The sequence below is a fragment of the Thermobia domestica genome, unplaced genomic scaffold (assembly GCF_964235325.1).
Source record: "Thermobia domestica unplaced genomic scaffold, izTheDome1.hap1.1 HAP1_SCAFFOLD_644, whole genome shotgun sequence".
Lineage (NCBI taxonomy): Eukaryota > Metazoa > Arthropoda > Insecta > Zygentoma > Lepismatidae > Thermobia > Thermobia domestica.
This window is the reverse complement of record NW_027656354.1, coordinates 22,731-36,396: the sequence shown is the minus strand read 5'-3', so window position 1 is coordinate 36,396 and position 13,666 is coordinate 22,731. Positions and strand designations below refer to the sequence as shown.

Sequence of the window (13,666 nt, the reverse complement as noted above, 5' to 3'; positions counted from 1 at the left end):
TATGAATTATTGGAAATGAAATGAATGTTATTGTGTGAGAAAGAAAAAAATGAATATAAGTCGCTTTATCATATTACAAATTTCAGCCAATAAACGTTCAACAATATATGGAGTCTAAACGTCATCATACGTAACTTGATAATTTATAGATCCCAATAAAATCATTGGTGACGCTTTCATTGAAATCTGTTCAGTAATAGCCATCGTTCAAGCTTGGTTAAGGGCAGGTCATAACCCCCCACAGCTAAGAAACGTAAAACGCCCACACAATCGCCATAGCCCCCACACAATTGGACAAATCCCCCAAATGCACGAGCGGTCATAATCCCCACACAAATTGACAAATCTCCCAAATCCACGAATGGTCATAACCTCCAGATACAAAACCCCCACACTCAAGAAATGCCAAAACGCCCACACGAACGGTCATAGTCCCACACAAATGGACAAATCTCTCATATCCACGATTGATCATAATCCCACAGCCAAAATCCCCACACTCAAGAAATGTTAAAAGGCCCACACAATCGGTCATAACTTTCAAACAAATGGACAACTCATCCAAACGCACAAATAGTCATAACTCCCTCAGCCAAAACCCCCACATAGATTGTTAGTATCTGTGTAATGACACGCAAAAATTAAACCACAGAACCTTTATTTATAACCATATTTTTTTGTGCAAGTCAGGTGCAAGTACAATAGCGATCACAGAATACAAACTTCTACTACACACAACATGTTGCCATAACATGTATTTCGAAAAACCCAACTTACAACACCAACATATCCCCTCCTCAATGTTGCAATTTTGATTTTAACACAAACTCGACATTGTACAAAACTGTTTTATTTTTACGCCTTGGAGTGGTTTTGTTAGCATATCAGCTATCATTACATCAGCGGGACAATATTGAAATTTTACCTCTTTTTTACATTCCAAATCACGAATAAAATTAAATTTTAACTCGATGTGCTTGGTTCTGGGATTTATTTTATCACTACTTATTAGTTTTAGACAGCTTTGATTATCCTCATTAATTACAATCGATTCACAAAAGCTTTCATGCAAATCACTCAACAGATTTTTAAGCCATTTTGCCTCCTGACAAGCTTCAGACATTGCAACATATTCTGCTTCAGTAGATGACAAGGTAACACATGACTGTTTACGACTTGTCCAACTAATAATACCTCCGGCATATTTAAAAATATAACCACTGCTTGATTTTCTGTCAGTTAAATCTCTGCCCAATTTGCATCTACAAACCCTATTAGTTTGCTGTTACATTCTTTCTTATTACCCAACTGCAATTTGTAACATTTGGTCCCTTTCAAGTATCTGAGAGTTCTTTTTACTTCAACCCAATCGTGTTGAGAAGGATTATTAGTTTTTCTACTTAATATGGAAACACTGGCAGCAATATCTGGCCTACTATTATTGCTTATATACAGTAATGCGCCAATAGCATTTTGATACAAACTTGCATGAACTTTACTTAATGATTCTACACATGAGACATTTCTAATGTAACCAGGATCTAATGGAAATTTTGACGTTTTTTGCATTTTCTAGCCTAAATCTTTTTAGCACTTTATCGATATAACTTTCTTGCGAAATCACAAAATATCCATCAACATTTCTGCTGATTTCGAGCCCTAAGTACCTGCTCAAATCGCCAAGACAATGAATCTGAAACTCTTTTGCAAGCAACTGCTGTGTTTCATCAATAATTCTATTATCGGTACAAGCTATGACTACAACATCAACATATATTAACACATACACATGAGTATTATTTACTTCCTTAGAATATAAACAAGGATCTGACTTTCCCCTCCTGAACCTATTATTTTGAAGGAAATTATTTACCTTTTTACTCCAAGATCGAGCAGCCTGTTTAAGACCATATACGCTCTTCTTCAACTTACATACAAGGTTTTCTTAACCTGGTTGCTCAAAACCTTCAGGTTGTTTCATGTAAATTTCTTCTTGTAAATCACCATACAATAAAGCTGTCTTTATGTCATAATGTTTCATTTCCATATTTCTTTTTCCTGCTACAGTAAGTAATACACGCAAAGTGGTTTGTTTAGCAACCGGTGCAAAAACCTCATCACAGTCTTCCCCCAAGACTTGAAAAAACCCTTGCGCAACAAGTCTAGCCTTATGCTGTGAACCTTTGCCGTCAGTATTTTCTTTTAATTTATAAACCCATTTGCTACCTAATGCTGTTTTTCATCCTGGTAATTTCACCAAATCCCAAGTTCGACTTTTGTGCATAGAACTAATCTCTTCTTTCATTGCCATCTTCCAGTTTGTCTTTGTCCGGTCTACACATAGCTCCCTGAAAGTTTCTAGGTTCTTCTTGTGTCATTACCACCACCTTCTCTGCATACCTGCCAGGTAGTTTTCCTTTGGTGGAACGTGATGATCTCACTGTCTCTGCTTCTAAATTGTTACCGGTACAAATTTCATGTTGAGCTCTTTCTTCATGGTAACTACCGGTACTTCCTGAGGTTTCCAGAGTTTCACATGCTTCGCCGTTATTTAAATTTAACGATACAACGGCATCATCTTCGTCTTGTAATACTGCATCTTTGGGAAGATTTTTTGTGTCTAAGTAAGATCTTCACATGTTGGTATTCATGCGATACATTCTCAACAAACTGACAGTCCCTACTTATCACTACTTTGTTTGTTGTGACATCTAGTAGCCGGTACCCTTTTGTGTTATCTTCATACCCAACTAAAATCAGTTTTCTTGCCTTGACATTGATCTTTGTTGATTAGGGATCATCGCATATGCAGTGCATCCAAAAACCTTTGTGTGTCCAAGATATGGTTTCTCGCCGTACTACTTTTCATATGGTGTCACCTCACACCCTCTAGTGGGAAGACGATTTTGAAGACAGTTTGCTGTTAGTACAGTTTCACCCCAAAATTTATTTTCCATGTCTGCATCAATTAGCATACATCGTGCCATTTCTGTAATGCGTCGATTCTTTCTTTCCGCTACACCATTCTGTTCGGCAGTATACAGTAACGTTTTTGGTGAATTATGCCCTTCTGCTTAAGAAATGTCCTAAACTAGCCTGTGTATATTCGCCGCCATTATCTGTACGTAGCACTTTTGGCCTCTTCTGAAAATAGTTTTCGGTGAATTGCACATATTATTTCAACTTTTCTTCAACCTCATTTTTGTTTTTCAGTAAATAAATAACAGTATACCTACTACAATCATCAATAAAATGTTAAAATATACCTGTTTCCCCTTAGAGTTGGTGTTTGCATAGGCCCACAAACATCAGAATGTACCAAATCTAAAATTTCTTTGGCCCTATAGCTGCCTTCCGAAAATGGCTTTCTTGTCATTTTCCTTGTACGCAAACATCACATATCTTTTTAGTATCATATTGCTTTAATACTCCCCACAAACTAAGTCATCTTTAACCATGTTTTCAAGTACCTTTGGGCTTCTGTGTCCTAATCTACTATGCCACATATGAATACAATTGTTTATTATCCTTGAGTAACCTTTAAACCTTGTGTATCATTACTGTACTCTTGTTTACAAACATCTAGTTTGTACAAACAACCGTTTCCTGTAGCACTAGCGATCATGCTGCCATTTTTCTTAATATGACATTTTTCCCTGAAAAATATATATCAAAACCCTTTTTTGTTAGTTGATTCATATTTAATAGATAAGAGACTACCATCTAATTCTGGCACATACAAAACATCCTTTACTACAACATTACATTTTCCACTTTTAGTAACTTCATGTTTACACAATAAAACATCTTCCCCAATACCCTTGGCTACTAACATTCGACCATCTGACAAGTAAATTTTACTTTCTGCATTATAGTTTAATGTTTTGAAAATTGTTTATCATTTGTCATGTGACAAGTAGCAGTAGAATCTACATACCATTCACCTACATTTAATTCCCTTGCACTAGCCTTAAAACATACATATGCATCTTCATCTTCTTGTGTTCCTTGTGAACAATGCGTTTCTACAATCACTTCACTAGCACTTTGCACTTTAATTGCCCTGGAAAAAGTTTTCTTTTTACTACCGGTAGCTTTAAATTTTGAACAATCACGTTTGAAATGACCTGGTTTTTTTACACCAAAAGCACACACTTTTCTTTTCTTTTCCTTGCACTTTCTTCTTTGACTCCTTCTTCGTGGCACTTTCTTCATTCCTGTTGTGACCTTGCACTTCCCTTCGCCTCTTGTACTCGTCAATGAGCTTTCCTTTGACTAATTCTAGTATTAGCTCGTTCTCTGGACGTGTTTACAATGCTGTTATCAAAGTTTCATAGCTGTCCGATAAACTGCATAATAGCGTCGCCACTACTAAATGATCGGCCAATGTCTCTCCTTGTCCGGTAAGCTGATCCACGATGTTTAACATACTATTAATATGTTTTTCCATGTCACCATTTTCTTCTAACTGCATACGACACAGTCTTTTTAGCAGAAACACCTTGTTTGTCAAAGTCGATTTTTCATGATATGACCTTAAGGCTTTGCAGTAGTCCTTTGCACTTTCCTGTCGCCGTAAACGAACTAACTGATTATCTTCAACTAGCAGTCCGATCGTTGCCCTAGCTTTCCCATCCTTCTTGCACCATTCTGCATCAGAAGATTCCGGTTTTGGCTTTTGTATGACATCCCACAGTCCTTTCATGGGAAGCAACTGCATTTTATATTTCCAAACACTGTAATTGCTATTGTTTAACTTTGGAAACAAAATTTTTACTGTGTCCGCCATCTCGTACAAGTTTTGCGCCAACGAGGAAAGAAAAATTATCGATCCTAATGACTGCGAGACGTCAAAATTACAGATACAATTTTAACAGTTTTAAACCATTTCATTTACATTTTCCTCGTCTTCTCCGACATTTCACTGGATTTAAATACTTATCACTCTGGGCCCATAACCAATGTTCTGATTTGTGTAATGACACGCAAGAATTAAACCACAGAACCTTTATTGATAACCATAATTTTTTGTGCAAGATAGGTGCAAGTACAATAGCGATCACAGAATACAAACTTCTACTACACACAACACTGTTGCCATAACATGTATTTCGAAAAACCCAACTTACAATACCAACATAGATAAGGGGTCATAACCTCCACACAAATGGGCAAACCCCTACACATAGCAACGGTCACAATCCCCACATAAATGGATAAAAAAATACATAAACTCCCACAAGCAGAAATTGTCACAACCACCAAATAAATTAACAAAATCTCACACAATTGGACAAATCTCCTTCACTTCGAAACGACCATGGTTTCACGTGTTGTAAATTTCACATGCTAAAAATATTAGTAAAAAAAACTTATGATCCAAAGTCGACAAGGACGTAGACAAAAATCTCCATATGTCAAAATGGTCATATTCCCAGGCTCATGGACAAAATCCCTACACAAATGGATAAAGTCCCCACACTTCGAAATAGTTATGACCCCCATACAAATGAATAAAACTCCAACCCCCACATAAACGGACAAAAATCCAACGTGTCGAAACTTTTATTCTTATGCTTCAGAAAATCACAATTTCCCCCAGAACGTGGAGGCTGTTTGATCATTTGTTTCTTCACTTCTATCCTTGTATATGTAAGTGTATCCACTTTGCCCTCATATTTAAATCTCTCTCTCTCTCTCTCTCTCTCTCTCACTCACTCACTCTCAATGTTGTGCGCCACGGTGTCCTTCCACTACATCGCTTCCCATCTATTTCTTTTCTAAAAGGGAATGTAATACTAGCTTTTGCTGGTTATGAGCTCTTATTTCATCGCTCGAAGAAAAGAAACTAGCTCGAAATAAATAAGCAGAAACAAATGTGAATACATCTGGACGTTTGTTAACTGACAAAATTTATTTATTTATACAACCCACCCAACATAAACCCTGGATGGCTTCTACAGTAGCCTTGTCACGCTTTTATCGTTACCATGAAGCAATCATCAGTAGAGGAAAGCAAAGAACATGGACATTTGGATATGAACACTTTGACACTTTAGCATCGCAGAAATTGATCTACGTTTCTATGTTGTTCAAATATACTTATAGCGGCTATTATTTCTATCGAGATCTGTATACTATTTTTTTCCTGCTTGTTACCCATGTTTAGTTTTGTTCATAATTGCAGTTCGTCGTCACGTAGAGCATTTTCTACTAAAACAGTGGAGAGTTGGACAACGTTTAATGGCATTTTGCAATTTTCCGGATTAATCTATTATACCACCCTTCTGCTATATTTGTGGTCTCGTGCTTCTGCCTAAAACATTCCAAATACTTTTAACAGTGCTATTTTCAAACCACAGTTGCACGAAAATAATAGTGAAACTTTTGCTTTAATTCTACAGTTAGTGAGGTTTCCATTATTTTTAACATCCATCCTAAGAAGCAAAAAAGCTGAAACTGCTGTCGTGCTTACAATAATGTAAAATTGCGCAAAGTGTGGAAAAATATTATCTAATATAGTAAGTACTATTACAAATTGCTATAATGATTAAGTTATTTAATAAAGAAAATTTAAATTATTAGGGGAATAGTGAAACAGAAAAGCCAGTTAATTTTACGAGCGATGAAATGGGAGTTCATAAAAAGGAAAAGCCACATTCATCGTCACAAGCGACGAAGTGGGTCGAACCACACCACCTTTCCGAGAAGTAATGTAGTGAACATAAATCTTCTCACGAACTCAGATGGCCTAGGATCAAGTCTCCGATTCTTGGAACCAGATGTAAGAGCCCTACCAATGAACAACCATTTAGATTTTCTACGAGTATTTAGGCAATTCAAACAGGAAACGAACAAAAACTTAGTAAAATGTAACTACAAAAATAGGCATATAAATTAGCAAAAGTAGACTCAACATACATGAAAGGTAGTCAAGAACTATATTAACATTTACATGTAGTCAGTGAGAAAGAAAGAAAATTAATCATTGAAAAACACTATTTTCTTTCTTTCTTACGAGTAAAGTAGAGAATAAATGAGTCTAGGTGAATTTCTGTCTGAATGGAATGAGTGTATCTGGTCACAGCAGCAATGACTTGAAGAAGACTGCTTTAAATAATTAGCAACTTTATTAAAATATAATTGTAAAATGTAGCGCAGTTTTGCGGAAAGTTCATTCATCTTCACGACACAATACCTTACGTCTGATTCTAAGAACTCCAATATTTCTTATACAATACATTTACTAGCCTCAACTTCAGCTGTCAAACGACGTTAGGCTGGATCCGCTGCGACCGATATACTTTGCAATTTAAGATACTAACATCATCTCATGCGAGAAAGCTAACTGCATTTTAGAAATCAATAATTTGATAATTATTATGAATTTCTTCACGCATTCGTAGGAGAACTATTTTCTACGGAGTTAGTATTCTACCTTTAATTCAGGTATCTAACTAAACTATTCAGAAACGCAAAATGGAAATAACAAGTATGTTGTAATATAGAGCATCTTCGTTTAAAACAGTGGTGAGTTTGATTGGGTTTAAATGACACTTTACAACTTCCAGACTAATTTATTATGCTGCCCTTGTGTCATACTTGTGGTCTCGTCCTTTCACCCGAAACAATTTCAAATATCTTTAACAATATCATTTTCAAACCACTGCAGCACAAAATAGTCATTAAACATTTGCACTAATTCTACGTCGATGAGGTTTCCATTACTTTAAACCATCTACCGTCGACATTCGTAGGAGGCAAAAAAGATAAAGCTTCCGTCATTCTTACATGTTGCCTCATCTTCTCTTATCCTGTACAGTATTATCATTCCAAGATCTTACATTTTTCTCCACAAACATTGATTAAAATGGAAGTTACAACCTTGAACTTGCACGCGGAAAATGTTTCTCGAACATACGTTATTATAGCTGTTTCAAATTCTATCATCATAACCTTGTAATCTCATGTAGGCAGATTTTTTTTTTTTTTTTTTTTTTTTAACTGAAAGAAAGTTTGACGTTACTTTCTTTCCTCTGTTGGTCATTAGGTAAAATAATATGTTGGTTTCAACAACCCTTCAACCTCAGCATGTAATGTGTGCGATTGAGCAAAGTTTCAGACTTCTTTTCAATCTTGCGTCATTGATTACAAGACTGCTTGCACACAAGCTTCTAACAATTTCTAAGCTTCTACAAAACCCAATAAATCGCATGTGTCAGAGTACTCATCAAGGTATAGAAATTTTTCTCCGTTCCATGTCTTCATTTTTCCCCCTCGAAAACCTTATGTCACCCACCGATTTCATTGACAAGGGTACTCCTAGATATGTTATACGGACTCTATACATACCGGACTCGAAGACTGACAGAAATGGCATCTGGGTAACGAAATCCAGACCTAAAGATTACTAAATTACTACTCAAACATCGTAGGAATTGGTGTAACCAACACAGTGACACTAATCGTGTACAAGTAATAAAATATTGAGTTCGGAAAGAACATGCTGTATTTATGAGAATATAAGCAGAGTAACTTACAGCTATGAATCAAAATTAATAAATTGAATTTAATGTTTATTACCTCTGTGTAATTTACATCGTACATGACACACTGACTATAACGGACGGAGCCATCCGACACTTCAAGGGGAGAGCTTATGTTTCGTCGTTGATCGAGTGGTAGGTCAGCCAACTCTGGAACATGGCACCAGTGATCAGGAGTAAGCGTCAGGAATACTTGAGTAAGATACACAAAAGTGAATATAAGATTGAATGGAAACGCCAAGAAAATTAACAAGTATTGGTATTTTCCGAAGCCTCCGACATGTTCCAAAATATCGTCGAAATCATTCACAGATCTGAAATATGAAAGAAGAAAATATTTATCGACAGTGAATATACTCTGAATACTTATATTGACTTGATTTTATGTGATATTTCTATAAATTAAATACACACGCCAGATATGGGAGGTATTTGTGATATATTGATGTACGTATTTGTAGGCATTGTCTGATGCTGTAATACACAATAGAGACTCCAACATGTAGGCAGGGGCGTACGCAGGGGATGGGTCCTGGGGGTCCGGACTCCCCCTCCGAAATCCCGACTTTTTTGTAAATGTAGTCAACTTTTATGGGTAATTTTAGAAATTTTCATATAATTTAGCTTCAAATTGTATTTGGACCCCTTCCCGAAACGCTTTAGACCCCTCCCGAAAAAAATCCTGCGTACGTCTTTGCATGTAGGCCTACATAAGTTGATGTCATTTTAAATTGCCCTCCAAATTTATGCACAAAGCTAAAGAAGACTGTCGAAGGCGGTACAAATATATCGTAATCAGAGAGACTCAGTTTCGGTAAGAATAGTGTATCTCAGGAGTACCTCAATTTAGGGAGATAAAATTTGGTATACAAACTACTCATTAAAACTAAGTGGGCACCTTTTTCTCAATACAGAAAAATAACATAGAAGTTGGCTATTTCATGATCACAGGAAAACGGATCAACCGTTTCAAATGAATTTCTGAACATTGTTAGCACTTGGCTCGGGTCTCCGAATATTTAGTATGATACTTTTATTGGCATGCTTATCCTAATGGGTGTGAAGAAAATTGAAAACACATTCCGAAATAGAGTATCTCACGAGTCGCTCGTCTTCTGGCTGTGACACTCGAAAGGTAAACTCCTCATCGTTTTCAAAAATTCCGTCTCTAGGGGGGAAGGGGTAAAGGAGCAATTTCTTAAATTTCCATTTTGCATTAATGAAATGATAAAAGCGATGGAAAGTTTCAGCCGCTTGAAATGAAGTTTTGAACGTAGTCGACCTTGAGTCGACCTGGGTTTTATAATTTCACTTTGATTAATTAATGGGATATCATGGGATATTAAGTACATATACCATATTTTGTGTTATCAAAATACTAGCTCAAATGCCTGTTCTTCGCACTTGAAGAATACGTTTATAGAATTATTTTCTCCAAATAATAATAATAATAATAATAATAATAATAATAATAATAATAATAATAATAATAATAATAATAATAATAATAATAATAATAATTAAATAAATAAATAAAATAACATCTTTCTCCTTTTAGGATACAAATTTTTTATAAATGCATACTTCAATTTTGAAGCTTGAGTACAGATAAATACATTAAAACGTATTTATTAACTATGGATTAAGAGACTTGGAGAGTCATCAACCCAACAACAAAAGCTAGCTAGATTGTATTCTGTGGTATTCCAATACAACCATGAATGTTATTTTCTAACCTTCCTGCAATTCCTTTTTATATTAAGCCCTAATTTACCTTTTTGCATACCCCCACAGGTTTACCAACGAGATAATTACACACTCCGCAAGTGTGCATTGACCATCCTAGACGTCTTCAGGAATTGAAGTAAACGTTGCGAGCTTCTGCCATTAGACTGAATCGACAATTATGTGTCTATTTGTCCATTTATCTCTCCCACAATAACTCTCGTAAAACTTACCTGATTTTAATATAAACTTAGTGCATACACGTGTGCGCTCTTCTAACTTTCCGAAATGAGTCTATCATTTGGTGTTGCACTGCACGCAGAATAAGGAGGTGAAAGAGTCATAGCTATCTACCCCATGTTGCAACTTTAAACATATACATACAAAACATTTTTGCAGGATAAACTATATAACTATTATTCTATCTCGACAAAATGTAGTGTATAGTTTCTTTGGGAATTCCAATGATCTTCACACCATGGGGTCAAAATATGTTGGGGTCCAGAGCACAAGGATCTGAGTCCATTTACCAAAGTTGTGTGAATAAGAGACATAAAATTTGAATGGTACACTAAAATACATGGAAAAACAACACTGTTTTCCATGTTATAAAAGAGTTATTTACAATACACTATATGGATATGATTGTACTGTATGGGGCGGAAACGTGGACATTACGTAAAGGTGACGAAAATCGACTGGAAGCCTTCGAAATGTGGGTGTGGAGAAGAATGGAAAGAATTAGTTGGGTCGAGCGGAAAACGAATGAGAGAGTGTTAGAAATGGTGGGTGAGAAAAGAACACTTCTAGATATTATTAGGAAGAGGAAGAGAAACTGGTTGGGACATTGCCTAAGAAGAGATTGTATCATGAGAGACATCCTAGAGGGTATGGTGGCGGGAAAGAGAGGGAGGGGGCGAAGGAGACTACAATTAATGGATGATATTAAAACAGAAAGATCATACGCGAAGACGAAAAGGTTAGCGGAGGACCGTGGAGCATGGAAGCTTCTCAGCTGCGGCAAGTGACCTGCCAATAAAGGCAGAATACCTATGATGATGATATGGATATGAAACTTTTAAGCTCCAGATAGAGATCATAAAGGCTAAATATGTCCAAAATGACTGAAAATGGACTTTCCTTGTGCACTGAAAGCGCCATGTAAAGAATGAAAGGATAAATTTAACTGTATTCCCAATAAAAATGTGCTCCTGTTAAATTTTCGTATAAAAACGTGATATCGTATCCATTTGCTTTAAGGCTTCCGAATCATTTCCTCTAGAGGGTGCATAATTATGAATTGTTAAAAATAATGATTTTTTTTTTTTTAGATTCTCCTTTGTAGACAGCCAAGTTGTGTACCTTTGAACTAATTAGGTTAATCGATAACACTTGTTCTTTGGTCTTAATTATAGACAGGGGTGGACTGGCCATAATCAAGTACCGGCCCGATGACCACTGCGCCCTCCTCACATCAGTGCGTTTGCGCCCTCCTCACATCAGTGCGTTTGCGCCCTCCTCGGGAGGGGCTAAGACATTTCTTAGCCTCAGGAAGGCGCACAGTTTCCTCTCTGAACACAATTAAAAAAAAAACAAAGATACATAATTATTTTATAAATTCGCTAGCCTTTGGCCAGCTAGGGCTCCACCCCAGACCCCGGTATTTGCTCGGCCTGCGGCCTCGCTCTTTCTGTTTTCGGTGTGGGAATGGTATTAATGATATTAGATTCACCCCTAAATATATAGATTTGACTCTAATATCGGTCATTTTGGACGATTTTTACATATCACCCTTACCAACCCCACGCTCCGCCCTAAATCCAAGTATTTGCTCGGCCTGCGGCCTCGCTCTTTCTGTATTTGGCTTTGGGAATGCCATTATAATGATCTTAGGGACCCTGAAATTTATAGATTTGACTCTAATATCGGTCATTTTGGATGATTGTTATATATCAACCCTCCCATCCCCACTGCTCCACCCCGCGATCCCGTCTTTACTCGGCCTACGGCCTTGCCTTTTCTGTTTTAGGCTTTGGTGGTACCATTAATGATCTCAGCGACTTCGAAATATATTGATTTGACTCTAATCTCGGTCATTTTGGATCATTTTTACATGTCTCTCCCTCCCACTCCTGCCGTTAGGGGCGCTAGTGGCGTTACATAAAAACAAGACTCCGTTCAAGACTTACAGATGAACATCTGGAATCATTGTTCTTGATGAACTCAGAAAGAGACATTCTGACCAAATAGACAACAATCTTATTATTGACAAAATGTGTGAGAAAAGCAAGGAGATGCGAAGGCTTCTTCAAGCATAAAGCGGTGACTTTACTTTCATTTTCCAGTTTTGTTTTTGAATTTCTTTTTTCGCTAGGTAGGTATATAATTCTAAATTTACTTTTGTTAATTTGTAGTAAATGTTTCATGTATACTTTTTATTAACGGTTTTAAAAATAGATGAACAATAAGTTAATGTTATGATGAACATAGCTTTAAAAGGACAAAAGTATGGAAAATAGCATAAGCCCCAAACTTAACCCAAATCTTCAGTTATAATTAGGCTGTTAACAAATGTAGCTGAAGAATTTAAACAACTGGTGTGATTTTTGTAGTCTCAGTTAAAGTATGCAGATTTATATAGGCCTAATATACGAGGCGTGTTTTTTAAGTAAGGCCGTTTGAACTTAAGTACACAACGAAAGGTTATTTCAAAAAAGTAAATGTATTTTCAGAAAGTACATACTTTACTCTATTTTTCGACATAGTTGCCAACTTTGTTCAAACACTTATCATACCTCTCAACCAATTTCAAAATACCCTCTTCATAAAAACTTGCCACCTGCTCCGATAACCAAGAGTTCACTGCCGTTTTCACATCGTCATCATCATTGTAACGGTTGCCACTGAGATGTTGTTTGAGGTGGAGGAACAGATGGTAATCGCTTAACGCAAGATCAGGACTGTAGGATGGATGGTCTAAAACTTCCCAGCCAAAACTGTTCAACAAATCGTGGGTCTGACCTGCAGTGTGAGGTCTTGCATTGTCATGGAAAAAACAATGCCCTTTGTCAGCATGCAGCGTCGTTTTGAATCGCTCTGCGTAGCTTTCACAGGGTTTGGCATGTATGCTTCTGCATTGATAGTGGTTCCTCGTTGCATGAAGTCGACCAACAAAACACCATGCCTATCCCAAAGCAATGACGCCATGATTTTGCGCTGGGACAGATTCTGTTTGGCCTTCACCTTTACAGGCAAGTGTGTGTCTCCACTCATGCTCTGTTGCTTCGATTCGGGCGTGATATGCGAAACCCATGTTTCGTCTCCAGTTACGATCTGACTCAACAAGCCGTCACCTTCTTCGTAATAACGAGTCAAGAACTTCATGGCACACTCAA

At 36.8% G+C, this 13,666-nt stretch overlaps 1 protein-coding gene across 1 annotated transcript in view; it reads right to left on the bottom strand.

The window, feature by feature from the left end:
* LOC145677133 (solute carrier family 22 member 3-like) overlaps positions 1 to 13,666 on the bottom strand; it is a gene marked incomplete at its 3' end in the record, with an annotated part of 75,564 nt that overhangs the window by 55,837 nt on the left and 6,061 nt on the right. The window contains 1 exon segment of the mRNA XM_081747777.1: positions 8,584 to 8,860. Coding sequence (XP_081603903.1) covers positions 8,584 to 8,607 — 24 coding nt within the window. The 5' untranslated portion in view covers positions 8,608 to 8,860.